General features: G+C 43.6%; 1 protein-coding gene across 1 annotated transcript in view; it reads left to right on the top strand.

Annotated features, from left to right (window-relative positions):
* The first annotated feature begins 3,582 nt into the window (after nucleotides 1-3,582).
* ccndbp1 (cyclin D-type binding-protein 1) overlaps nucleotides 3,583-25,815 on the top strand; it is a 36,387-nt gene continuing 14,154 nt past the window's right edge. The window contains exons 1-7 of the mRNA XM_086005278.1: nucleotides 3,583-3,731; nucleotides 6,822-6,881; nucleotides 9,894-9,973; nucleotides 10,061-10,142; nucleotides 12,517-12,613; nucleotides 14,301-14,374; nucleotides 15,362-15,438. Coding sequence (XP_085861404.1) covers nucleotides 3,626-3,731; nucleotides 6,822-6,881; nucleotides 9,894-9,973; nucleotides 10,061-10,142; nucleotides 12,517-12,613; nucleotides 14,301-14,374; nucleotides 15,362-15,438 — 576 coding nt within the window. The 5' untranslated portion in view covers nucleotides 3,583-3,625. The remainder of the gene's footprint in view (nucleotides 3,732-6,821; nucleotides 6,882-9,893; nucleotides 9,974-10,060; nucleotides 10,143-12,516; nucleotides 12,614-14,300; nucleotides 14,375-15,361; nucleotides 15,439-25,815) is intronic.

Here is a 25,815-nt window from a genome sequence, read left to right as displayed (position 1 = left end):
ACACCTGTTATAACCAACTCCTGCAGTCCGTGTCTCAATTGCACACGGACGTTACAGTTGAAATTATTGGTCTGATAACACAACGGTGAGTGCCCATATTATCATGCACAGAGGCCTAAGTCTACCACATGCCTGATGCACTCTGTATCCTACAAAATAGGCTTGAAGCACTGTCTGCACCAAAAGGCTCTGCATAAACTGTACTGGGAAACAACCCAAATATAATGGCCCGTAATTTCCGATAGGCGGCTTCCTGCGTGCGGATGCCTCCTGTTGGAAAAAAATCTACGAACTTACCTGAGGGCTCCCGAGGTCCGGACATTTCTGCTCCTGGGCCTCTCCAAAGTCGAAATGCGCAGGGCTTACGTATCCCAGGGGCGCAGGCAGTTCGCAAGCGTCCCTGGGATCATGTGGGCCTGGCCAGCCAATAGGAGAAGAGAATCTCCCTTCATACTTTTGACACATAGATCTGTCAAATATATGAATGGAGATCACCCCAAAAATACACTAAAACATTAAATAAATAAAAAATAAAAATCACATTTTAAAAATTACATTAAATTAAATGTTTTAAACAAAAATTTAATTTTTTGAAAAAAATTATTAAAGTTTTTTACAGGGCTAAAAATAAACTTACCTTTTTCAAAAGTATTTTTAAATTATAAATGAGTGAAATTTTTTTAAAAAACTTTTTTCAACTCTTATGCTGGTAAAAGCAGTAAGATTCTGAAGTGTTTTCAGCAGGCAGAGGTTCTGCAGAAAGCTGAACTCTCCCTCCACAGAGGCCCTTCTCTAGAGCAGGCGTCCGATCTGTCAAGAGCATTCTTGACAGATTGTAAATGCCGGTTTTCAGCGCAGTCGCTTTGCATGCCTGAAACCTGCATTTCCGATGTCCCTACGGGTGTGTACACAGCCCGTTCACACCCGTTGGCATTAGAAAATACGGGCCAATAGCTTCATCATAAATACTCCTTATACATTATTTCTGTATGGTTTTAGAAGTACAGTCATACAGCACAGGAGGAGATCATTTGGCCCATTGAGTCTGTGCTGGCTCTCTGTAGAGCAATCCAGTCAGTCTCATTCCCCCGCTCTATCTCTGTAGCACTGCAAGTTTATTTCCCTCAAATGCCTATCCAGACTCCCCTTGAAAACATTGAGTGTCTCCGCTTCCACCACTTCCGTTGGCAGAGAGGTCCAGGTCCTCACCACTCGCTGTGTAAAAAAGTTTTTCCTCACATCCCCCCTGTATCTCTTGCACAAAACCTTAAATCTGTGTCCCCTAGTCTTTGTATCATCAACTAGTAAGAACAGCTTTTCCCCGTCTTACCTATCCAAACCTGTCATAATCTTGTACACCTCTATCAAATCACCCCTCAACCTCCTTTGCTCTAATGAAAACAAATCCAGCTTCTCCAACTTGTCCTTGTAGCTAAGATCCCTCATCCCCGGAACCATTCTGGTAAATCTCCTCTGCACCCTCTCAAGGGCCTTCACATCCTTCCTAAAGTGTGGTGACCAGAACTGGACGCAACTCAAGTTGTGGCCTAACCAGCGCTTTATAAAGGTTCAGCGTAACTTCTCTACTTTTGAACTCAATACCTCTATTTATGAAGCCCAAGATCCCATTTGCTTTGCTAACCACTTTCTCAATATGTCCTGCCACTTTCAGGGATCTATGCACATTAACTCCCAGGTTGCTCTGTCCCTGTACTCTCTTTAAAACTGTGCCATCAAGTGTATAATGCCTCTCCCTGTTCCTTCTGCCAAAATGCCTCACCTCACACTTCTCTGTATTAAATGCCATCTGCCACTTGTCTGCCAATTCTGCTAGCCTTTCTATGTCCTGTTGCTGTCGATTGGTATCATCCTCACTGTTTGCCACACCCCCAAGTTTGGTGTCATCGGCAAATTTAGAAATTCTACTATGTATTCCAATATCCAGGTCATTTATATATATCAAAAAAAGCAGTGGCCCCAGCACTGACCCTTGGGGAACACCACTGTCTACCATCCTCCAGTCTGAAAAACAGCCATTTACCACAATTCCTTATCCAAAGCTGCCACTGACCCACATCCATTGCATTCCCTTCATCAATCCTCTCTGTTACTTCATCAATAAATGCAATTAGTTTAGTATTGAATAGCTTAACCTAATGGCTATAAATGTCAATATAGTAGAAATTCTAAAACACTCGTAACTTCAGAGAATGGACTTGACCTTATGATGTATAAAGGCCAGTACTACTGCCACATTTACCTTGTAAAATGTGCTCTTGTAATATGGCAGGACATATGTAAACACCCAGAAATGTGGATCTATAATGCTGTCAATTCCCTGAACATTGGAGCAATTATACCTCGGAGTGCAGCTAATGGAGCGAGACCCCCATGGGACTATCCTCACTTGGTTCCACTCTTACCTATCTGATTGTAGCTCGAGCCTCTCTAATAATAGCTTCTCTTCCCACCCCCACACTGTCACCTCCAGAGGCCCACAAGAATTCACCGTGGTCCTATCCTCATCCACATGTTGCCCTTTGGCGACATAATCTGCAAACATGGGGTCAGCATCTACCTGTACACTGACAACACCCAGCTCTGCGTCTTTCTACCCCTCCACTGCCTCTATGCTGTCAGATACACGTGTCTGACATCAATTTTAATGAGCTGCAATTAGCATTTGCTTAAAATTAGGAAGACTGAAGGCACTGTCTTTGGCCCACATCACAAACTTCATACATCCCCTTCCCTGCCCACAGTCTCAGACTGAACCAGGCTGTTTACAACCTAACTGTCCTACCCAACCTCAAGCTGTGCTTCTAAGTCTGTATTCGCTCCACAACAAAGAACTTGTTATTTCCTCCTTTAAGACTCTGCTTAAAATCTACCTCTTTGACCAAGCTTCTGGCCACCACGCTGCATATCTCCTTTGGCTTGGTATTCTTTTTGTTCCTTATACCTCTGTGAAGCGCCTTGGGAAATTATTCCACATTAAAGGCACTATATACTGTAAATACAAATTGTTGTCTGGCGCTGGCTACATTACTGCAAAATGAAAGTGCCTTGAGAATGAAAACTCAACCAAGGACAAATTTGGGTGAGATTCAGGAGCTACCCACAGAAACTTTGTATTGTCAGAAACCCAGCATTAATTCAGTTTGAAACAAAACTGAGAGTTTAAGTGTATTGCGATCTTAGATAAGTGAGGGTGAGCTGTGTGGTGTACATCACAAGATAATTGGATGAGGAAAGACATTCAGCCCATCTTAATCCATCCATCCAGAATAACCCTACAGTGGACCCAGGGAGTGTCCCCAGCAATCTCCCCTCGGATCAGCTCTGACCTGCCTCTAATAGGTGAGGGAATGTGATCAAATTTGGGAGAAAGTGATTGGGGCTGGCACTGACCCCGCCCCTCCCCTGGTCACGCCCCTCCCCTGGCCCCGCCCCACCCTGATCACGCCCCCTCTCCTGGCCCCGCCCCACCCCTGGTCACGCCCCCTATCCTGGCCCCGCCCCACCCTGGTCACGCCCCCTCCCCTGGCCCCGCCCCACCCCTGGTCACGCCCCCTCCCCTGGCCCCGCCTTTTTCCGCCCCTTCTCGCCGGGGTGTGAGGCCGAGATGGAGGAACGGGATGGAGCCGGGGCCTTGCAGTTAGGTGAAGATCTGCGGCCGCCGTTGCGGAACCTGGTGCACGGCCTGAGGGAGGTGGCGTCGCAGCTGCGAGGTGAGCGGGGACATTGCGCGCAGGCCTCGGCATCCCCGGGCTCGAGTGAGCCGAGCGCCGCGACCCTTCAAAGCCCGAGTGTTGGGAAGGAGGGGCTGTACTGGGCTGCGAGACACTCCCGCTGTCTGGCGCACCAGGGACCCGGGACACATACACACACAGCTCGCTACAAACCGGCAGTAACGGTGAAGGCACGACAGCCCGGGCCTGGGAGCCCACTGCCGGCCGAGCACAGACTACAACAGGTGCTGAGAGCCGAGCCGGGCCGCACACTCCTGGAATCCCAGTTAAATGACGGCCGATGTAGCAGTAGCTGGATACTTCAGGTAGAGCCACCTGAGAGGGAGCAACAGGCTGAGATCTGATGGAGGGCCGCCAGTTGTCTGTGCAATAACTGAGTTCAGTGGGTAAACTCATCCATTGCCTTTGTTCTCTCCAGACTCGACTATTCCAGCGCTCCTGGCCGGTCTCCCATCTTTCTCCCTAAACTTGAGTTCATCCAAAACTCTGCCACCCGTGTCCGAACTCGCACAAAGTCTGGTTCACCCATCGCTCCTGCACTCGCTGACTCCAGGTCCAGCAACGCCTAGATTTAAAAAAAAAAATCTCATCTTAATGTTCAGATCCCCTCCATGGCCTCAGGAAGGACAGGCAGGAAGGAAGGGGAGGCGGGGTGGCTATGTTAATAAAGGAAGGAATCACTAATACAGAGAAATGATATTGGGTCAAAAGATCAGGATAATGAAACAGTTTGGGTGGAGGTAAGGAATAATAAGGGGAAAAAAACACTAGTGGGCGTAGCCTATAGGCCTCCGAACAGTGGCAACTCTGTTGGACGGAGTATCAATCAGGAAATAGTTGAGGCTTGTATGCACCTGGAATACTGCGTACAGTTTTGGTGTCCATACTTAAGAAAGGACATACTTGCTCTCGAGTCAGTACAAAGAAGGTTCACTCGGTTAATCCTGGGGATGAGGGGATGGACATATGAGGAGAGGTTGAGTAGATTGGGACTCTACTCATTGGAGTTCAGAAGAATGAGAGGCGATCTTATTGAAACATATAAGATTGTGAAGGGGTTGGATCAGGTGGATGCGGGGAAGATGTTCCCGATGATGGGTGAGACTAGAACTAGGGGGCATAGTCTTAGAATAAGGGGCTGCTCTTTCAAAACTGAGATGAGGAGGAACTACTTCACTCAGAGGGTGGTAGGTCCATGGAATATGCTGCCCCAAAAAGCTGTAGAAGCTACATCATTACATAAATTTAAAACAGAAATAGACAGTTTCCTAGAAGTAAAGGGAATTAAGGGTTACGGGGAGCGGGCAGGAATTTGGACATGAGTCTAGGTTCGGATCGGTCATGGCCCTGTGGGTAGTGGAGCGGGCCCAGGGGCCGTGTAGCCTGATCCTGCTCCTATTTCGTGTGTCTGATTCAGGAGATGGTTCTGTGATAGTGGATTGGCGGTTAGGATCAGATCAGCCGTGATCTTATTGAATGGCGGAGCAGGCTCGAGGGGCCGATTGGCCTACTCCTCCTATTTCTTATGTTCTTCCCTATCTCTGTAATCTCCGCCAGCCCCAGGATGCTCTGAGTATGCCCGGTTCCTTCAACTCTGGCACCTTGTACATTCGCTCCACCATGGGTGGCTGTGCCTTCAGCTGTCTAGGCCCTAAGCTCTGGAATTCCCTCCCTAAATCTCTGCCTCTTCACCTCTCCTCCTTGCTGCTTAAAATCTAACTCTTTGACCAAGCGTTTGGTTATCTGCCTTAATGTGGTCTCCTTTGGCTTAGTGTCAGTTTTTGTCTACGCTCCTATGAAGCGCCTTGGGATGTTTTACTATGTTAAAGGTGCTATATAAATGCAAGTTACCGTTTTTGTAAATGCTCTACTGCATTTGATACTGAGTCACAAAAGGTCACCAGTTTGATTATCCAGTATGTGGACAGTTAGCTCCTCAAATTGAGATAGAAGTAGCTCTGATTGGCCTCAATGTCTGAGCTTGGGAAGGATGTTGAGGTCAATCTTGGGATTGTGTGTGTACGTCAGTGGGCATCAATTGAGAACAGGATTGGGTTCAGCTGCGAGTTCCTTCCCCATTCAAATAGCCCACCAACACTTTGGACTCGAGCAGCAAAAGTGGTGTGGATTCTGGAGGACTGTTGGCAATTGTGGACCATGCCACCACGAGACAGCACCTCAGGAGAGAAGTTTGGGGAGGAGGATACTGGGGAGTGAAGCACAGGGGGCCATCTAATCGATGTGTTTAGGTGGTTTACGTATAGAGCTGGGAGAGAGTGACAGCTTGAGAATTAACAAGGGGCTTTGTTTTGTTGACTTACCAGCCAGGAATATCTCACTGGGGCAGGGTGAGACCTCTACCCATCTACCCCATACCCCTGTCTGAATTTCTGACCCTGGGGGTCACTTACATATGGAAGGCGGGCCCCCCAGCCTCCACCACAGTTGTACTGGAATTGGGGCAGGAGCTAGTAGTGGCAAGCCTCAGAGACCTGCTGTAGTAGGAGCAAGCAGGCAACCTCCATGCTGCTGGAAAAATAAATGATTTTGGGGGAAATTTACTTTCAGCATACCGAGGTCTGACAGCCACAGCACAGGACCTTGCTGCTGGCACCTTTCACTCATCCCCTCTGCTGACCTCCAAGCACTGGTTGCTTGGGCCTAACATTCAGCTCTTGCATCCAGCATTTTATTGAACTGTATCCTAAATTTCAAAGGGTTTTTCGTCTTTGTGATCTAAATACGTGGGCAGGCATGTCCTGTGCCACGAGATCTCAGCCCGGGAAATAGGGGCAAGGTGAGGAAGAGACCATGGGGCTGCCATAACCAAAGATGATTTTACTGTTGTATTAACAGTCACATGTGAGCACTTCCAGCAAAGGTTGTTGGAGCGAGAGCCCTGGCTATTGTTTTTTGTCCCCCCCCCCCCCATCTCCCTTCCCCAGTGAGTTCAACTTGTGCACTCTAATCATCCTGGTTGGAATTGGATAACTTGGCAAAAATGGCTTTTAATGTGATGCAATCTGTGAAACCAAGACATCATGTTAATGCAAACTTTTCTCATTACAGAGGGCGAATCGTTGTGGAAGTCTGAAGATTTTGACTTGCAGTTCTTCTGGAAAACTCTAGGTTTGGTACTTTTGATGTATAAAGATGTGAGAGAAGATTGCAGATAATGCTGAATGCCTAAGGAACATGAGATATAGGAGCAGGAGTAGACCATTTGGTTCTTCGAGCCAGCTGTGTCATTCAATAAGATCATGGCTGATCTTCTACCTCATCGCCACTTTCCTGAACTATCCCCATATCCCTTGATTCCCTTAATATTCAAAAATCTATCGATCTCTGTCTTGAATATACTCAACAACTGAGCCTCCACAGCCCTCTCGGGTAGAGAATGCCAAAGATTCACCACCCTCTGAGTGAAGAAATTTCTCTTCATCTCAGTCCTAAATGGCCGACCCCTTATTCTGAGACTGTGACCCCTGGTTCTAGACTCCCCATATATAGAGGGAGATGATTTTTGAAATCATATTTTGACACGTGTACAAGAGCTCAAAAAGGGAACTGGAATATTCACAACTTAAAATTTTATACTGAAATATTGACTCGAGTTGTTAGCTTCACGATTGTACCTTACATGAGTTGAACTATTAGCCGCTTTATGTAAATAACTACTATTAATTGGAGGAAAGGTTGCATCATTGCGGGGGGGGGGGGGGGGGGAAAGGATGCTGCGATTGTACATATTGCAATAAGGTATGTTTTCAGTATATTGCACGCACAGGATAGTGAACCAGCCAACTGGGGATCGAAAGGATGTGGAGGAAATTAGTTTGCTCCAACTAGCATTAACTTTTTTTTTTAGTTTTGTTGTATTGGAATATTATGATGCCTTTCCAATCTCAACATCTATGGCAAGGTCATATAACCTATGACTGGGTGAATTGCACGATAGTAAAGCTACTGCTGCACTTAGCATACACCAATCCTGAAAGTAAACCTTTCAGTAAATACAGAGGTTGTGTGTTTAGTTTTAGTTTGTTTAAGTTTTACATTAAAAACTATTTGAAAGAAAAGACAACTTTCAATTTAACCAATGCAGCACATGATTATTATTTAGCTCAACCTCTGATTCATAGAAATATACGACGCAGAAGAAGGCCATTCGGCCCATCGTGTCTGTGCCGGCTGAAAAAGAGCTTTCCAGCCTATTCCCACTTTCCAGCTCTTGGTCCGTAGCCTTGTAGGTTACGCCACTTCAAGTGCATATCCAAGTACGTTTTATGTGACGAAGGTTTCTGCTTCTACCACCCTTTCAGGCAGTGAGTTCCAGACCCCCACCAACTTCTGGGTAAAAAAAGTTCTCCTCAACTTCCCTCTAATCCTTCTGCCAATTACTTTAAATCTATGGCCCGTGGTTATTGACCCCTCTGCTAAGGGAAATAGGTCCTTCCTATCCACTCTATCTAGGCCCCTCATAATTTTATACACCTCAATCAAGTCTCCCCTCAACTTCCTCTGTTCCAAAGAAAAGAACCCCAGCCTATCCAATCTTTCCTCATAGCTAAAATTCTCCAGACCTGGCAACATCTTCGTAAATCTCCTCTGTACCCTCTCTAGTGCAATCAGATCTTTCCTGTAAAGTGGTGACCAGAACTCTACGCAGTACTCTAGCTTTGGCGTACCTAGTGTTTTATACAGTTCAAGCATAATCTCCCTGCTCTTATATTCTATTCCTCGGCTAATAAAAAAACGTATCCCGTTTGCCTTCTTAACTACCTTATCTACCTGTCCGCTACCTTCAGGGATCTGTGGACATGCACTCCAAGGTCCCTCTGTTCCTCTACACTTCTCAGTGTCCTACCATTTATTGTGTATTCCCTTGCCTTGTTAGCTGTCCCGAAATGCATTACCTCACTTCTCCGGATTGAATTCCATTTGCCACTTTTCTGCCCACCTGATAGCTTCCTGCAGTCTACAGCAGTCACTGACCACCACATGACCAATTTTTGTATCATCTGCAAACTTCTTAATCATGAAACCTAAATCATTGATACATACCATAAAAAGCAAGGGGCCTAGTACTGAGCCCTGTGGAACCCCACTGGAAACAGCCTTCCAGTCACCAAACATCCATCGACCATTACCCTTTGCTTCCTGCCACTGAGTCAATTTTGGATCCAGCTTGCTACTTTCCCTTGGATTCCATGGGCTTTTACTTTTATGACCAGTCTGCCTTGTGGGACCTTGTCAAAAGCTAGACTACATTGAAATCTCTACCCTTATCAACCCTCCTTGTTACCTCCTCAAAAAATTCAATCAAGTTAGTCAGACACGATCTTCCCTTAAATCCATGCTGACTGTCCTTGATTAATCCGTACCTTTCTAAATGACGATTAATACTGTCCCTCAGAATTTTTTCCAACAATTTGCCCACCACCAAGGTTAGGCTGACTGGCCTGTAATTATCCGGTCTATCCCTTCCCTTTTATAAGCAACGGTACAATGTTAACAGTCCTCCAGTCTTCCGGCACCACACCTGTAGCCAGAGAGGATTGAAAAATGATAGTCAGGGCCTCCGCTGTTTCCTCTATTGCTTCTCTTAACAGCCTGGAATGCATTTCATTCGGCCTGGCGGTTTATCTACTTTCAAAGTTGCTAAACCCCTTAATACTTCCTCTCTCACTATGTTTATCTCATCTAATATTTCACACTCCTCCTCCTTGACTAGAATGTCTGCATCATCCCCTTCTCCTGTGAAGTCAGACGCAAAGTATTCATTAAGAACCATACCCACGTCTTCTGCCTCCACACACAAGCTTCCTTTTTGGTCTCTAATAGGCCCTTCTCTTTAGTTATCCTCTTGCTCTTTTGTTGGTTATTATAGCAATGGCTTCCACAGGGTTAACTTATAACTGAAAGCAAGTACAATACAGTGAAATACTTTTGAGGAGAAAAAATAAAGTCTGCAGTAGCAATCCAAGCTCCGCCCCAATAATGAATATAGATTTGAATTTGTATTGGATAATCGCCCAGCTGATTTCCAGTGTTGGTGGTTTCAGTAGCTGTTGCCGTAACTACTTCCATTTTTTATTTTCATAGAAAATTGCCTAACTTTCCCCAACGTATTTCCTCTAGGTGAGTGTTTCAAAGCAGTATCACAAGAAGCAACAAAGATAAGTCTGGCCTTTTCAAAACCACCCTTACCATCTATACAAGTAAGTGCACAAGTTGAACCTCCGATTATGATTCTTGCAATAAATGAAGCAGTGCTGTATTCCATTTACTGATGTTTTCTGTACTAGGACTGTCAGAAGCTCACTGCTGAATTTCAGAAGAGCATCCTTAATTTAGCCACTGTGTACTACTGGTTACCCAAGAGTCAAGGCAAGTGCTACTGAAGGGCTACAGATTTATCCGTTGAGATGTTAATGCTGTAATGTGTATATCCACGTAGCAGAAATGCTAATTTTGTTTCACAATTAGAATTTTTATTCAGAGTGCAACAAACATTGTTGCGTTTTGTAAATGAAAAGGCAGGGAATTGGAATTTTAAAAAGTTGCGACACAGGTTAGAAAAGTTGCGACACAGGTTAGCAAGGCCATAAAAAAAGCAAACCAAGCACTCGGGTTTATTTCTAGAGGTATAGAACTAAAAAGTAGGGAAGTTATGCTAAACCTGTATCGAACCTTGGTTAGACCACACTTGGAGTACTGCGTTCAGTTCTGGTCGCCATATTATAAAAAGGATATAGAGGCACTGGAGAGGGTGCAGAGAAGATTTACAAGGATGATACCAGAAATGCGAGGATATACATAGCAGGAAAGGATGAACAGGCTGGAGCTATTTTTTCTCTTGAAAAAAGGCTGAGGGCTGATCTAATACAGGTCTTTAAAATTATGAAAGGGTTTGATAGAGTGGATACAGAGAGAATGTTTCCACTTGTGGGGAAGAGCATATAACTATAATATAAGATAGTCACCAAGGAATCCAATAGGGAATTCAGAAAAACTTTTTACCCAGAGAGTGGTGAGAATGTGGATCTCGCTACAACAGGGAGTGGTTGAAGCAAATAGTATAGATGCATTTAAGGGGAGGCTAGATAAGCATATGAGGGAGAAGGGAATAGAGGGTTATGCTGATAGATTTAGTTGAGGAAAGATGAGAGGAGGCTTGTGTGGAGCATAAATGCCGGCATGGACTGGTTGGGCCGAATGGCCTGTTTCTGTGCCGTGTACCCTATGTAAAAGATCGAGCTGCCATGGCTAACAAAAATGGTGAACAGGCTGTCTGGATGGGCTGTTCCTTTGCTGCATAGAGAGATTAAGTGCCTCAGTGGATTGGAGTACTGTAACCTCTCCAGCAGCTGTTCTACGTGAAATTAGTTTGAACAGTCTCAACTCAGTTCCTAGTGACATAGATCCATTTTATGAATGTTTTAACATTAAAAATTTGGTGGATTTTCTTTTTTTGTCCTGTGTTTTGAAGTGCACACAAACCATTTTACTTGAGTCTCCAAACCAACCTACTGAGAGTCAAGTTTCAATGTAAGTCAAGTTTCAATTTGCCTGATGGGGTGCACATGCCTCCCTGTCAGATAGCACCCTCATGTAAGTGAAGAGCTCATGGGCCAAGGTTGGTGAGAATTGAGGCTAAGGGACCTTCAAGTGTGTGTCGAGGTACTGCTGTTTTACCAGCTAAAACCATACAGCTCACCAGCACAAGGCAGTGGTAAGCTTTCTTACTGATAAGCTCAACTCTGCAATTGCCCATTCAAATTAGTCTTGAATGAGTCAAATTTTTCTCCATCTCCAGTGGAGGCAAAACTGAAGTCATCCTTTTTGCAACTCCTCAGCTCCTGCACGTCTCTCCTCTTAACTCCATCAATCTTCCCAAATGCCATCTTAAGTTGTCCGGTAGTTTGGAATGCAGTTTGATTTTAGTTTTTTTTCCTCTGCATCTGTTCCATCACCATGACCGCCTTTTGAAACATCGCCTGCTGGTTCCTTATGCCCTTTGGTATCAATTTTGAAATCTCTGTCTTGCCTTCAAATGCCTCCGCCGCCTCCTTTAGCACCATGTCCTTGCTCGCACTCACTTCAGAAGGGACAAGCAAATGACAAGTTCCAAGAAATTAAATGGGTACCAGACATGAGGCAAGTGTGAGAAACATCTAAACAGCAGACAGAAGACTGACTGACAGAAGTGCTATTTTCAGAAAGTGCTCGTTGTAATTTTTCCGTGAAGAATAATTGATGTCACCAATAATTGATAACACCAAATTCTGTGGAAAGTTATGTTGTGGAGTTTGGCTACACAACACAATCATTAATGCGCCTTTATGACCACCTGTCCAGTATATATTGCTTGGAGGAATGTATTTCTCAGTGGTGAAAAATTGCAGTGTTAGATACTGAAAGGCTCTTAGCAGGGAGCTCCTGTCAGAAGTAAGACAACAGTATTGTGGCTCAACTCTCCCTGTGAGCATGGTTCCCCTCTGAGGGTACGAGTTTTTATCAACACTTCTGTATTGGAATGCATAATAGAAGATTTTACCTATTAAAATGTACCACTTTCTAAATAAGACTGCATCCTTTTGAAAACTGGTTTGAATGACTTACTCAAAAGGTTTTTGACTTTGTTTAATAGGCCTTCACTGTAACATTTTTTGTGGTGTTATTGAAACAGTTATAGGTAGAAGTAATTGATCGTGGCTCCACGTGACTGATAACAGAATAATAGAGGTTTCTTTTGCTTTAGGCGTGACTTTACGGCGACTAGTTCGAGATGCCGCAATGGACATAGTGGAGGGAGTTATTCAGCTATTGAATGTGATACTGAGTACACCATTTCAAAGGTGCCAACCTTCAAATCTACATGATGCAGTGTTGAAAATCTTGTGACTAGCAAACATTCAGTGGTATTTAAAATGTGATGCTTAGTAAAGCCATGGCACCTGCAGGAGAACAAGAAATACATTGCTCGAATATTTTTCTTTTTAAAATTTGTGAACTTTTGTTTCTCTCTTCTCTCCATGTTTTAATTTTCAACCGTGTGCTGAATTCACATACAGTAAATAGTTCCCCAGAATAAGTATCTGAATATACCTGTGGGTGCCTGGTTGCAGAATGCACTGCCACTTGAAGAGTGCAATTACAGGAAACTCTTTGGTATCCGAGACCGGCGTGGTGCCGGTTTACCAAAAAGTCCGGATTACAGAGAGGTATAGTTAAAAGGTATGAGAGCTCCGTACACAGCAACAAATCCAGGTTTCCCTGTTGCTTAGCAACATGTGCGGGAACTCCAGCCACAGACCAAGTGTCCCTGTTGCTTAGCAACAAGTGTAGGAGCCCCAGTTACACAACCACAGATCCAGGAACTGCCACTAATATGAAGTAAAACTTACCTGAACCTACTCCTGAATTTTGCCGGTTAACAGAGATTTCCGGTTATTTAGGTGCCGGTAAATCGGGAGTTTCCTGTATATTGCTACTTTTCTGTTTGATACAAAGTGGTTTAGGGTGTCCATCAATGCAAAAGTGGCAGTGTCACTCGGAAGACCTACCATATGTACTAATCTCTTGGTGAGAACCCCTCCAATAGCCCAACTCACAGTGCATAGAGTTTCAAGAGTACATAAATGATTTCTGTGATTTGATGTTGCCAATCAGGAGTAATGTTATGGTTTGTGATCTGGTAGATATTGCTTGTGTGACATGAGACAATTTGTACATTAGAGGGTGGGGGGTGGTGCAGAAGAGAAAATTTAGACCATGTTTTGATGAAGCCAAGCTGAATTGGGATCTCTCATTCTTTCACTCGACAAGTGATGTTTCTCTTTCCCACCCTTCAAAAAAGGCCTCTGAAGAATATATTACTGATAGTCTAGTTTAGGCTCTGTGAGTCCCTGCACCACCAGCTTTACCGAGATAGACACTAATCAGCCTTCTCGAAGTCTATAAATTAAAAAAAAAAAAAAATTGTTCTGAGTTACTTCTGAATATTGCTGGAGTATGTAAGCCAAAGGGTGAATACTCCAAGTCAGTTTTAGGCGCTCTGTTCTCTGCCAGTTTTTAGTGTAATAGAGTAAATGCCATCAGCAAACCGACTTCTGCAATATAAATAATTTAAACAAATGTAAAAAGAAATGGATCAGATTGAGAGATCTATGCACATTAAAGCATGGAAATTATGATCTCCTTTTAGCTTTAATATAAAACAAAATAGCCCTAGTAAAATAGTTGCTGCAACTTTAAGAAAAAGATGTGATTCGCTATTCAAACAGTTGTCATTGTGGTGGTGTGTCACAGAAAATGGCACAGTGGAGCCCACTTTTATTTAAAAAAAAAAAAAAAAATTGTTGAGATTCATTTTCATTAAGATTCACTTTTGATTTTTCAAGCGTCGGTGCCATTTTATCCTTGCATGGTTATGTGCTGAAGAGCTTTTCTTCAGTGAAATAGAATTGATATTACAGGTTTGGGTATAATGGTGTTTCTGTGATTTGTATGTAAAGCTTTGAAGCTTTGTTCTCTTGGTTTCAGTTTGTCACAGGACCAACTGACGTCCACAGGTGGAGTTTGGGAAGCTTGTGACCGGTTTTCTAAGATACCAAAAGGTAATGTGGATTTCAAAATATAGTCTGAAGTGCCTCTCTTTCTCCTCTCCGCGCTCTCTCCCCAATCTTTAAGGTTGAAAATATTTGAATATTGAATATATTCTGCATATGAAAAGGGGGAGCAGGGAAAGCAGGTGGTTTAGGAAACAATCTAAATAATATCCTCATGGTTTGATGAACTGTGGATCATTTTATTTATTCAAATATTTTCTGTTCCAGTAATTAACAGATTTATTTGTGATTATGAAAGTTGCACGTAAACGCCAGGCAGAGCTCAAAAGTTTAACATCTTTCATGTTAATCATGTTCAGCTGTCACACTTTCTCACTAGAAATCCTTGTCTGCACAAAAAGCTTTCACCATAATTATAGGCAGCTGACAATGAACAAAAATCTGTGCTGGACTATTTTCTGAGTATCAATATTTTTTAGTGGATATGAGCTTCCAGGGAAAGGTTAAAAATAAATGCTGCTTGACATTTTAACACAACCTCAGCATAATGGACATTTTGATCCATTGGACACCATTCTATGTCAGAATAGCCATATTTTTCAACAGTTCATAAGCTTTTACAGTAATGCAAGTACTTGAGATTAGTGCTTGCTATCATGTTACATATTTAGTTTTTTTAAAGTTTTGACATTTACTGTATCTAATCCATGTTTTACAGAATTAAATGGTAAACCGTATATCACTATTTTGGTGTTCTATAAACGGACACTTAATTATGACAGTTTCAAAATTGTGGAGCTGCTTTGGTTTTAAGGAGTTGGTAACTGAGGTTTTACCACAATGTGTAACTTTGAACTTTGTATGGAGTCATGTGTATCTTTGTGTGTTCAATATTTATATGCACTTAGTTTTGTCAGTAACAAAGTGTTGTGATATTTTCTCTTTTTTAGGTGCAATATTTGTCAATCATACTTGGTTTAATTTTAATTGATCTAACTCAAGTGTGATGCACTATCTGTTTTGACTCCTCCACAGATAACCAGGCAGCTGTGCTATCACTGATGTCTTCCTATGCTGCTATTGTAGAAGATGCATTGGAGGAAATGGAACAGGTACAAAGTCTAATACAATATAAAAACCAAGAAGTAATGATGAGCCTATACAACATCTGAGTCGGAATCGGTTAGAGGACTGTGTGCAGTGTTGGGCTCACACTATAGGAAGGATATCGAGGCTGTAGAGAGGGTACAGTGCAGATTCACTAGAATGCTTCTGGACTCAATATCGAGTTCAACAATTTCAGATCATAACCTCGGCCCCATTTACATTTTAATATTTATTTTTTATCCACACCTCTGTTTTGTGTCCTTCCCCTTTTTTCTCCTCTCCCACATGGCAGCTGTCTCTCATTCTGCCAGTGCATTTCACACTTCATCTAGAGTCGTCTTTTGTCTCTTTACTAGTCCTATTACCATCTCGTCTCGTTTTGAATACCTCTTAATGTCTCTTCACTTCTCTTTTGTTCTTTCATCCCCATTTCCCAGCCCCAAACTGGCCTTTTAATCTGTTTCATTTCTTGTGTTTTTTCAGTCCTGACGAAGAGTTTCGACCTGAAACTTTGACTCTGTTTCTCTCTCCCCGGATGTTGCCTGGCCTGCTGAGTTTTTCCAGCATTTTCTGTTGTTATTTCACTAGAATGCTGTCTGGTATGAGGAAATCGAAATACCTGGAAAAGTTGGTCTTTTTTTCATTAGAACATTGCAGATTACAGGGCGATATAATAGAGTTTAAAATGGAGAGGATGAGATGTGGTAGAAGTGAACTGTTTCCAGTAGTTGAGGGGTCAAGAAGATCATCCATAGAAACAAGATTTAGAACCGAGGGCAGGAGAAACTTCTTTGCACTGGATTGTGAGGCTGTGTATTGCACTTCCAGCATTCGTGGTTGAGGCAGAAACTATGCCAAGGTTCAGGATTAGATTGGACAGGTAGATGAATGAAAATGGGTTGAAGGGATATAGGAACAGGATGGGTAAATGTGCTTAAGAGCTATTTGCTTGCGTGGAGGGCAATGTTCCCTGTAAGCAGTGTGGATGTGGCGCTCCAGGGAACCTGCGCAGCCGGCTTTTCAATACAAAAAATGCCCATGCACGGTATTTAAATGGCCCGCTTAGCCCCTTAAAGGGCCAAGCAAAATTAGAGGGAATATTAGTGGAGGGTTGGGCCTGTTTCCATCTTGTAACTTCTATGCATTTCTAGATATGCAAAAATTTTAAAACTTTATTTCATAGAATCATAGGATGAGTCAGAACAAAAGGAGACCATTCGGCCCATCATGCTTGCGCTGGCTCTTTGAAAGAGCTATCCAATTAGTCCCAATCCCCTTTCCCTGCAATGTTTTTTCCCTTTAAGTATTTATCCAGTTCCCTTTTGCAAGTTATTATTGAATCTGCTTCCGCCACCCTTTCAGGCAGTGCATTCCAGATCATCATAACTCGCTGCGTTTAAATAAAATTAAAAAAAAAGATCATCTCTCTTCTTTTGTCAATTCCCTTAAATCGGTGTCCTCTGGTTACCGACCCTTCTGCCACTGGAAACAGTTTCTCCTTATTTCCTCTATCGAAATCCTTCATGATTTTGAACACCTGTCATGAAGGATTCTCCTCTTCACTTTCTCTGCTCTAAGGAGAACAACCCCAGCTACCCTAGTTTCTCCACGTTACTGAAGTCCCGTATCCCTGGTGCCATTCTAGTAAATCCCTTTTGCACCCTCTCCAAGGGCTTGACATAGTTCCTAATGTGGTGCCCAGAATTGTACACACTACTCCAACTGGGCCCTAACCAGTGATTTCTAAAGGTTTAGCATACGTCCTTGCTTTTGTACTCTGTGCCTCTGTTTCTAAAGCCAAGGATCCCATATGCTTTTTAACAGCCTTCTCAACTTGTCCTGCCACCATCAAAGATTTGTGTACATACACCCTCGGGTGTCTCTCTCCCAGCACGCCCTTTAAAATTATACCATTTAGTTTATATTGCCTCTCATTCTTCCTACCAAAATGCATCACTTCACTCTTCTCTGCATTAAATTTTATCTGGCATATGTCTGCCCATTGCCCCAGTCTATATCTTCCTGAAGTCTGTTACTATCCTCACTTTACATTTACAAGTAGGAAATTTCACCTGGTGTGGGATGGAGTTCAAGTGCACCTTAAAATTTTTGCCAAATTTAAAAAAAAAAAAAAAAGGTTCTTACTAAAATAACTTATGCAAACAGATTCTAATTTGAATTTGCTTTTGAGTTATTAGATTAGGAAAGGCACTAAATGTGTAGCTTAGTAATCACTTTATTTCTCTGTTGCTCACCTGATTCTGTCACTTGTACGACTTTGGGAGAATTGTCCACATTTCAGAGCTTTTCTGTGACCTCTGGATTGGGACTAACTAGCTGTCTTCAGTTTCAGCAAAAAATGTGGCCAACAAATCAAAACTTTTTTTGTGAAACTACTTATCCAGGTTGGGAGATACTGGCCCAGAAATTCGGGTCGGGGGCTTCCCGCGGGTGTAAGCCCCCGACCTGCACTTGCCTTGCGCGCCGGCCGTTGAGCTGTGGGCCCCCGTGGGATTCCGATCCTGGGCCTGCTCCAACTGCCGGCGCACAGTGCTTGCGTATCCCAGGAGCGCAGTTAGTTCGATGCGTCCCCTGGGATCACGTGGGCCATGGGGAGCCAATCGGAGCAGGGAATGCTTCATTCATAAGTTTGACAGGAAGTGCTGTCAAACTTAGAAATACTACGAGCCCCAAAACATCACTAAATCTTCAAATAATTTTTTTTTTAAATCACATTTTTTAAATAAACTATAAATTACATGAAATAACTATTTTAATTTAAATTTTTGAAAAAAATAATTTTATTTTCTAACGGGGCTAAAAATAAACTTGCCTTTAAAGTATTTAAAAATGATAAACCTGTGGAAAAAATGTTTTAATTTTAATTAATTCACCACTTACCTTGTAAAAAGCAGGCCTTACGACTGCTTTTTAAACGTGTAAATTCTGGAGACTTACCCTCCCGGGAAAACCTGCAAAAAAAACGCAAGTTCGATGCGCACGCGCAGCCTCTCCTGCGCACGTGTTCGAACTCTGAACCCCTTTCAGGGGAACGGAAGTGCCGGTTTCCAAGAATGGAACACTACTTCCCACTTTGAACACTTGGTGGCAGCATTGCTCACTTATTGGAACACATCCTGCTGAAGGGTAACTCCTCATCAATGTGTCTCAGTGACTCCTTCTACTTAATTTTGCATTTACAGCTGTCCTTTGGAGTTTTTCCCAGAGTGAGATTTTCCATTTGTGCCAGATTAGCGTGAGTTCTGTGCTGTGAACCTATGCCTACTAGTATAGCACAGGTTTAGAGAGAGGTTTCATCTTGGTGTAGGATGGAAAATGGAGTTGAAGTGACCATGAAGAAACTTGTCAACTTGTTTTTCTTTTGAATACTCAAAGAATTAGTTGATGAATGACAACTTTATTATATGCTCAATTTTAGCTTAAAATAAACCAATTACGATGAAAATGCAGCCTTTCTGGTGTGCAACTTGCTCTCGGGCATCTGCCAGTGTTACTATAGCAACCAAAGGTAGGGATGGCCTCACTGCTCTGTGGAGCGGAATTTGACTTCAACTCTGGCTCCTCGCAGCAGCAGGTCGAGATTGGGAACCGAGTGTGGTGGGAGGTTTAAACTTGCATCCCATTATTGTTGGGCATTCTGTGTGTGTTACTTGATCGTGATCAGGCACGATGGAGTTCTTAAACCCCCCCCCCCCCCCTCTTTACCGAACTTATTTTAATAGGCTAGTTCAGTCAACCTGGTATAAATTGGGAAAACCCAAGTAGTTAGGAGTCCGAGTTGGTAGCTGTAATGAATGACTGCTTCATGAACCAGTGCATTAGTGAAGCAGTGTGGCATTTACAAATGACCCATATAACCTGCAGATGATAGAAGTTGTGGCATTATTGAGTGGACAGCATCCACGGAATGAGTAAGTTCAGTGTGATTTGGGACTCAGAAATACCAAAGACCAGGAGCTGAACAAATAACTTTAAAAGGGCTCATTACAATAAATGAGGGAACCACACAAGGAAATTGACTGACTGGTGAAGGTAGTTCAGCATCATTTTGATGGAGGGAAAATGGAATACTTTTAAATGCATAATGCTGAGGGTGCAGGATAAATCTAAACCTAGAATCAGTAAGGTCAGACTAAACATGCGTGATCCCAAATGAATTAATAAGCAAAAGTGAAATAAAAGGGAAACTTAACCTCTAAATCCTGCAAGGATAAATGGGATGGGGTTCCCTGGGAAATGGGTTGAATGGCTGATTAGAGGGCCAAAGAGAGACCTAGGGGAAAAAAGTATTGGTGCAAATGGATTCCAGAGGATGAGCACAAGATATTTTAAATAATTGCATTCTCCAAGTATCCACAAGGGAAGGCATAAACATCAGAGTTAACCCAGGCAAAATAAATGACTTTGATATCAATGAAATGGAAGTCCTAGACAGGCTAAAAGGATACAATTAGATTGGAAACATGCAAACATGATGCCTATATTCAAAATGGGCAACTGCAGACCAATCCGCCTTGCTTCAATCCCATGTAAAATAATGCAATTATTAGAGACAGACTTGAAAATTAACTATACAAGAATAGAGTAAACAGTGATCAACGTGGGTTCAAAAAGGGAATAATTGCTTGACCAACCTCCTTGACTTCTTTTAAGGAATTGACATCCCAAGTGGACTGTGGTAGGAACATGTGACCGGAGTAGGCCATTTAGCCCCTCAAGATTCACTGAGATCATGGCTGACCTGTATCCTAACTGCATGCAGCCACCTAGACTCAATATTGAGCTAGCATCTACAGCTTTTTGTGGTAGAGTTCCACAGATCTACCACCCGTTGTGTGTACAACAACAACTTGCTTTTATATAGCACCTTTAACGTAGTAAAACATCCCAAGGTGCTTCACAGGAGCTAATTTGACACCGAGCCACATAAGGAGATATTAGGGCAGATGACCAAAAGCTTGGTCAAAGAAGTAGGTTTTAAGTAGCATCTTAAAGGAGAAAGGAGAGGATTAGGGAGGGAATTCCAGAGCTTTGGCCTGGGCAGCTGCAGGCACCGCCGCCAATTGTGGAGCGAGTAAAATCACAGATGCGCAAGAGGCCAGAATTGGAGGAGTGCAGAGATCTTGGAGGGTTGAAGGGCTGGAGGAGGTTACAGAGATAGGGAGGGGCGGATTTGAAAACAAGGATGAGAATTTTAAAATCGAAGCATTGCTTAACCAGGAGCCAATGTAGGTCAACGCGCACGGGTGATGGGTGAACGGGACTTGGTGCGAGTTAGGACATGGGCAGCAGAGTTTTGGATGACTTTAGGTTTATGGAGGGTAGAAGATGGGAGGCCAGCTAGGTGTGCATTGGAATAGTGTCTAGAGGTAACAAAGGCACGGATGGGGGTTTCAGCAGCGGATGAACTGAGGCAAGGGCAGAGTCGGGCAGTATTACGGAGGTGGAAATGGGCGATATTCGTGATGGTACAGCTATGTAGTTGAAAGCTCATCTCGTCAGATATGACACCAAGGTTGCGAACAGTGGTTTAGCCTCAGACAGTCGCCAGGAAGAGGGATAGAAACATAGAAAAATAGGAGCAGGAGTAGGCCATTCAGCCCCATTCAGTATGATCATGGCTGATCCTCTATCTCAATACCATATTCCCGCTCTCTCCCTATACCCCTTGATGCCTTTTGTGTCTAGAAATCTATCTATCTCCTCAAATATATTCAGTGACTTGGCCTCCACAGCCTTCTGTGGTAGAGAATTCCACGAGTGAAGAAATTTCTCCTCATCTCAGTCCTAAATGTCCTACCCTGTATCCTGAGACTGTGACCCCTCATTCTAGACACCCCCCCCCCCCCCCCCCCCAAAGCCAGGGGAAACATCCTCCCTGCATCCAGTCTGTCTAGCCCTGCCCGAATTTAATACGTTTCAATGAGATGTAGTCGGTGGCTAGGGAACGGCGTCTGTGTAGACGTGTTTCCTCACTTCTCTCCTGAGTGGCCTGACTCCCCTTGTTCTAAACTTCCCCACCAGCGGAAAAAGTTTCTCTCTCTATCTACCCCATCAATTCCTTTCAAAATTCCTAAAAACCTCAATCAAGCCATCCCTTAACCTTCTATATTCCAGGGAATACAAGCCTAGTTTATGTAATCTCTCCTCATAATCTAACCCTTGGATTCCTGATAACATTCTGGTGAATCTGCACTGCCCTCCTTCCAAGGCCCATACATCCTTTCTAAGGTGCTGTGCCCAGAACTGCACACAGCACTCCAGATGTGGTCGAACCAGGGCTTTGTATAGCTGTAGCAAAACTTCCTCCCCTTTATATTCTAGCCTTCTAGTTATAAAGGCTAACATTCCATAAACCTTTTTTGATAATTATTTGTACCTGGCTACTACATTTTAGTGATCTGTGTACATGGACCCCTAAATCTCTTTGAACCTCCAGTGGTCCTAACTTTTCACAAAAAAAAGTACTCCAATCTTTCCTTTTTTGGTCCAAAATGGATGACCTCACACTTGCCTGCAATGAAATCCATCTGCCACAGTTTTGCCCACTCAATCTATCAATGTCTCTGTCGTTTTATGCTCCTGTCTACACTACTTACTGGTGCTCATGAGCCCTATGATGTGTTGTACCTAGGTTTCAGAAGCCCTTTGACAAAGTTCCAATTAGAAAGGCTATTAGTTATGCTAAAAGGTGTGGGGCATCAGGGTAACTCTTGGATATGGATAACAAAATGGCTGAAGGGTAGAAAACAACAGGTACAGTACTTGTTAGAGGAGTAACATTTGGGTCGGGGGCAAGATCGAAGTGGGATGCCCAGGAATCGGTGTTGGGATTTCTACAGTTCCTAATTTACATCTTGTACTCGGCAACCCGATGCACATTGCTCAAATTTGCAGATCACCAAATTAGGAGGGGCAGTGAAATCAGTGGGGGTAGCTCAGAAATTACAAAAGGAGCTGGACAAAATATGTAAGAGGGCAGAATAATGGCAGATAAAATTTAATACAGACAAATATAAAATACCGTAACTAGCAAGGAAAATGTATGGCGCCGCAATAGCTAAGGCCGAAGTTGAACAAGATCCAGAAGTCTTAGTAGACTTGATGTTCAACATGTCCAACCTGTACACAGCAGCACTCAACAAAGCCAATAGTATTGTGAAATGTAGACACAAAGCAGTAGAATACAAGTCAGATAAAGTCATATTCCAATTGTATAGTGCTCTATTTAGATCACTGTTTGAATACCTTGTTCAGCTCTAGTCATCCAGACACAAGGGAGACATTCCGGCACCGTAGCCAGTGCAGTGAAGAGCCACAAGACTGATCACTGTTCTTGTGGCCTAAGTTATTGGGAAATTACTGGAGAAACTTGAGCTCTTCAACCTTGAGTGGGGGCATCTGCAAAGCGATCTTGGAGATATGAGGCTGTAAATGGTGCAGAAAAGTGAAATCCGGACAATTACTTTAAATGAAATGGTAAGAGAAGGGCAGTGGGCCTTCAAACTGTTTAAAGGTCAATTTAGGACTGCTGTTGGAAGGTGATCATACTTGGAAATGACTCCCGGATAGAGCAGTGGAAGCAAACACCAGAATTGTTTAAGAACCAATTACATGCTGCAGTGGGGCACTTCAGGACTATTCTGAATGGATGAATTAAGATTGGCCAAATTACCATACTCTTCCATAATTGTCTTGTCACCTGCTGTGCATTGTCTGTTTTTATTTGGATTTCCAACATTTGCCACGTTTCTCTTTTTATTTGTACCCTTACATTGAAATATTGCACTTTATTGTGAAAGAACAAACTTGTATTTACATAGCGGCTTATTACTTGAAGCCCATTTAAGTGCATGCTTTTTCAGAATCTGATTCTTTTACTGTAAAGTGTTAAATATTCTCGCTAAATGCACACTGGTTTAAAGCACATCCTGTTTAAATTCGTAGAATTTCACAACCTCTTCTAGGCCATTCACTTACTTTAGTTTGCAGATTCTGGCTTCACTGGACCACTTAGTAATACAGACAAAATATTTCACAAACGCAGTTGTGCCTAAAACCAAGGTGTTAATCAGCCTGCGTGATAGCACACATCCGTGACACTGCTTCAGTACAATTGCTTCAGAAATGGGTGTTGATAACTGCTGTGTTGTTGGCCTGTTTAAGGCTGAACCACACTGTTTGCAATCTTGGTGTCATATTTGACCCTGAAATGAGCTTCCGACCACATATCCGCAGCATAACGAAGACCGCCTATTTCCACCTACTTAACATCGCCTGTCTCTGCCCTGGCCTCAGCTCATCCGCTGCTGAAACCCTCATCCAAGCCATTGTTACCTCTAGACTTGACTATTCCAATGCACTCCTGGCTGGCCTCCCACATTCTACCCTACGTAAACTTGAGGTCATCCAAAACTCGTCTGCCAGTGTCCTAACTCGCACCAAGTCCCGTTCACCCATCACCCCTGTGCTCGCTGACCTACATTGGCTCCCGGTTAAGCAACGACTCGATTTCAAAATTCTCATCCCTCCATGGCCTTGACCCTCCCTATCTCTTTAATCTCCTCCAGCCCCACAACACCCCCCCCCCCCCCCGAGATATCTTAATTCTGCCCTCTTGAGCATCCTTGATTATAATCGCTCAACTTTTGGTGACTGTGCCTTCTGTTGCCTAGGCCCTAAGCTCTGGAATTCCCTCCCTAAACCTCTCTGCCTCTCTACCTCTCCACCTTTAAGATGCTCCTTAAAACGTACCTCTTTGACCAAGCTTTTGGTCACCTGCCCTAATTTCTCCTTATGTGGCTCGGTGTCAAATTTTTTGTCTTCTAATACTCCTGTGAAGTGCCTTGGGACATTTTACTATGTTAAAGTCGCTGTATAAATACAAGTTGTTGTGTTAAATGTAGGCTCTGAGTGTGCCGCTGAAAAGATTACTGCTTCTCTACACTGCTGCCACTGATGTTTCAATACAGCACTTCTGTCAGTAGGTAGAGAGAAAGCATTCCTCTCCGTTGGTACTAGACACTTGAAAAGAGTCAGCTGTTTTGTCTGGCTCTTTGTTAGGCAAATAAACTCGCTGTGTTTTGCTGCTCCTGTTCTGCCCCTCTTCCACTCTACTTTCTGAAGAACGTAAGAATTCGAAGCAGGAGTGGGTCATACGGCCCCTCGAGCCTGCTCCGCCATTCAATAAAAACATGGCTGATCTTTGACCTCCACTCCACTTTCCCGCCCTATCCCATATCTCTTGATTCCTCGAGTCCAAAAATCTGTGTCTCAGCCTTGAATATACTCAACGACTGAGTATCCACAACACTTTGTGGGTAGAGAATTCCAAAGATTCATAACCCTCTGAGTGAATAAATTTCTCCTCATCTCAGTCTTAAAAGGCCGATCCCTTATCCTGAGACTATGCCCCCTAGTTCTAGACTCTCCAGCCAATCCTGTCAATTCCCCTCAGAATCTTATGTTTCAATGAGATCACCCCTCATTCATCTACACTCCAGAAAGTATAGGCTCAATCTCTCCTCATAGGACAACCCTCTCCATCCCAGGAATCAATCTAGTGAACCTTCGTTGCACTTCCTCTAAGGCAAGTATATCCTTCCTTAAATAAGGAGACCAAAACTCTCCACAGTACTCCAGGTGTGGTCTCACATGAGCCCTGTACGTACAATTGTAGCAAAACTTCCTTACTCTTGTACTCCAACCCTCTAGCAATAAAGGCCAACATGCCATTTGCCTAATTGCTTGCTGACCCTGCATGCTAACTCTCTGGCCGCAATTTCACCAGCGGAGATGGGATCGCGGCGGGAGAGGTGTGCAGCGGATCCCAGTCCCGTTCCCGGCTCCAGCCTGCGCGCTCCAAGTGATTTTATGTAGATTGGGCTTGTTAAGCCTGCCCTGTGCATTTCCCGGCCAATTAAAAGGAAGTGGGTCTGATGATGTATTTGACGTGTCATCAACCGGTTTCCTTAAAGGGGCCATGTCCACATTCATTTTGACAGTTGTGCTGTCAGTGTTCTGCAGCATTGAGGTGCTGCAAACAGTGACGAGCACTGCACAAAGGTGGACGGCTGCACCCAGGCTTTCCCATTACTCCCTCCATATGCTTATGGAGGGAGTCGCAGTACGCAGGGAGGTTCTCTTCCCTTCCCATAGGCGGAAGAGACCTCCCCAGGACACTAATGCAGCCTGGTTGCACATTGCACAGGAGGGCAAAAGCAGGGATGTCGTCTGGAGGACCAGGCTGCAGTGCCGCAAAAGTTTCAATAATCTCAGTAGATCACGAAATATTAGTACAAAACCACACTCAACCTCATCCTGCTGCGCCACTCATCACATCCACATCACTCTGCCTTCCC

Source organism: Somniosus microcephalus, chromosome 13 (assembly GCF_052327205.1).
Source record: "Somniosus microcephalus isolate GS21.2 chromosome 13, FLI_Smic_1.0, whole genome shotgun sequence".
NCBI classification, from domain to species: Eukaryota; Metazoa; Chordata; class Chondrichthyes; order Squaliformes; family Somniosidae; genus Somniosus; species Somniosus microcephalus.
Note: the sequence above shows the minus strand (reverse complement) of the source record. Positions and strands in the feature narration are given on the sequence as shown.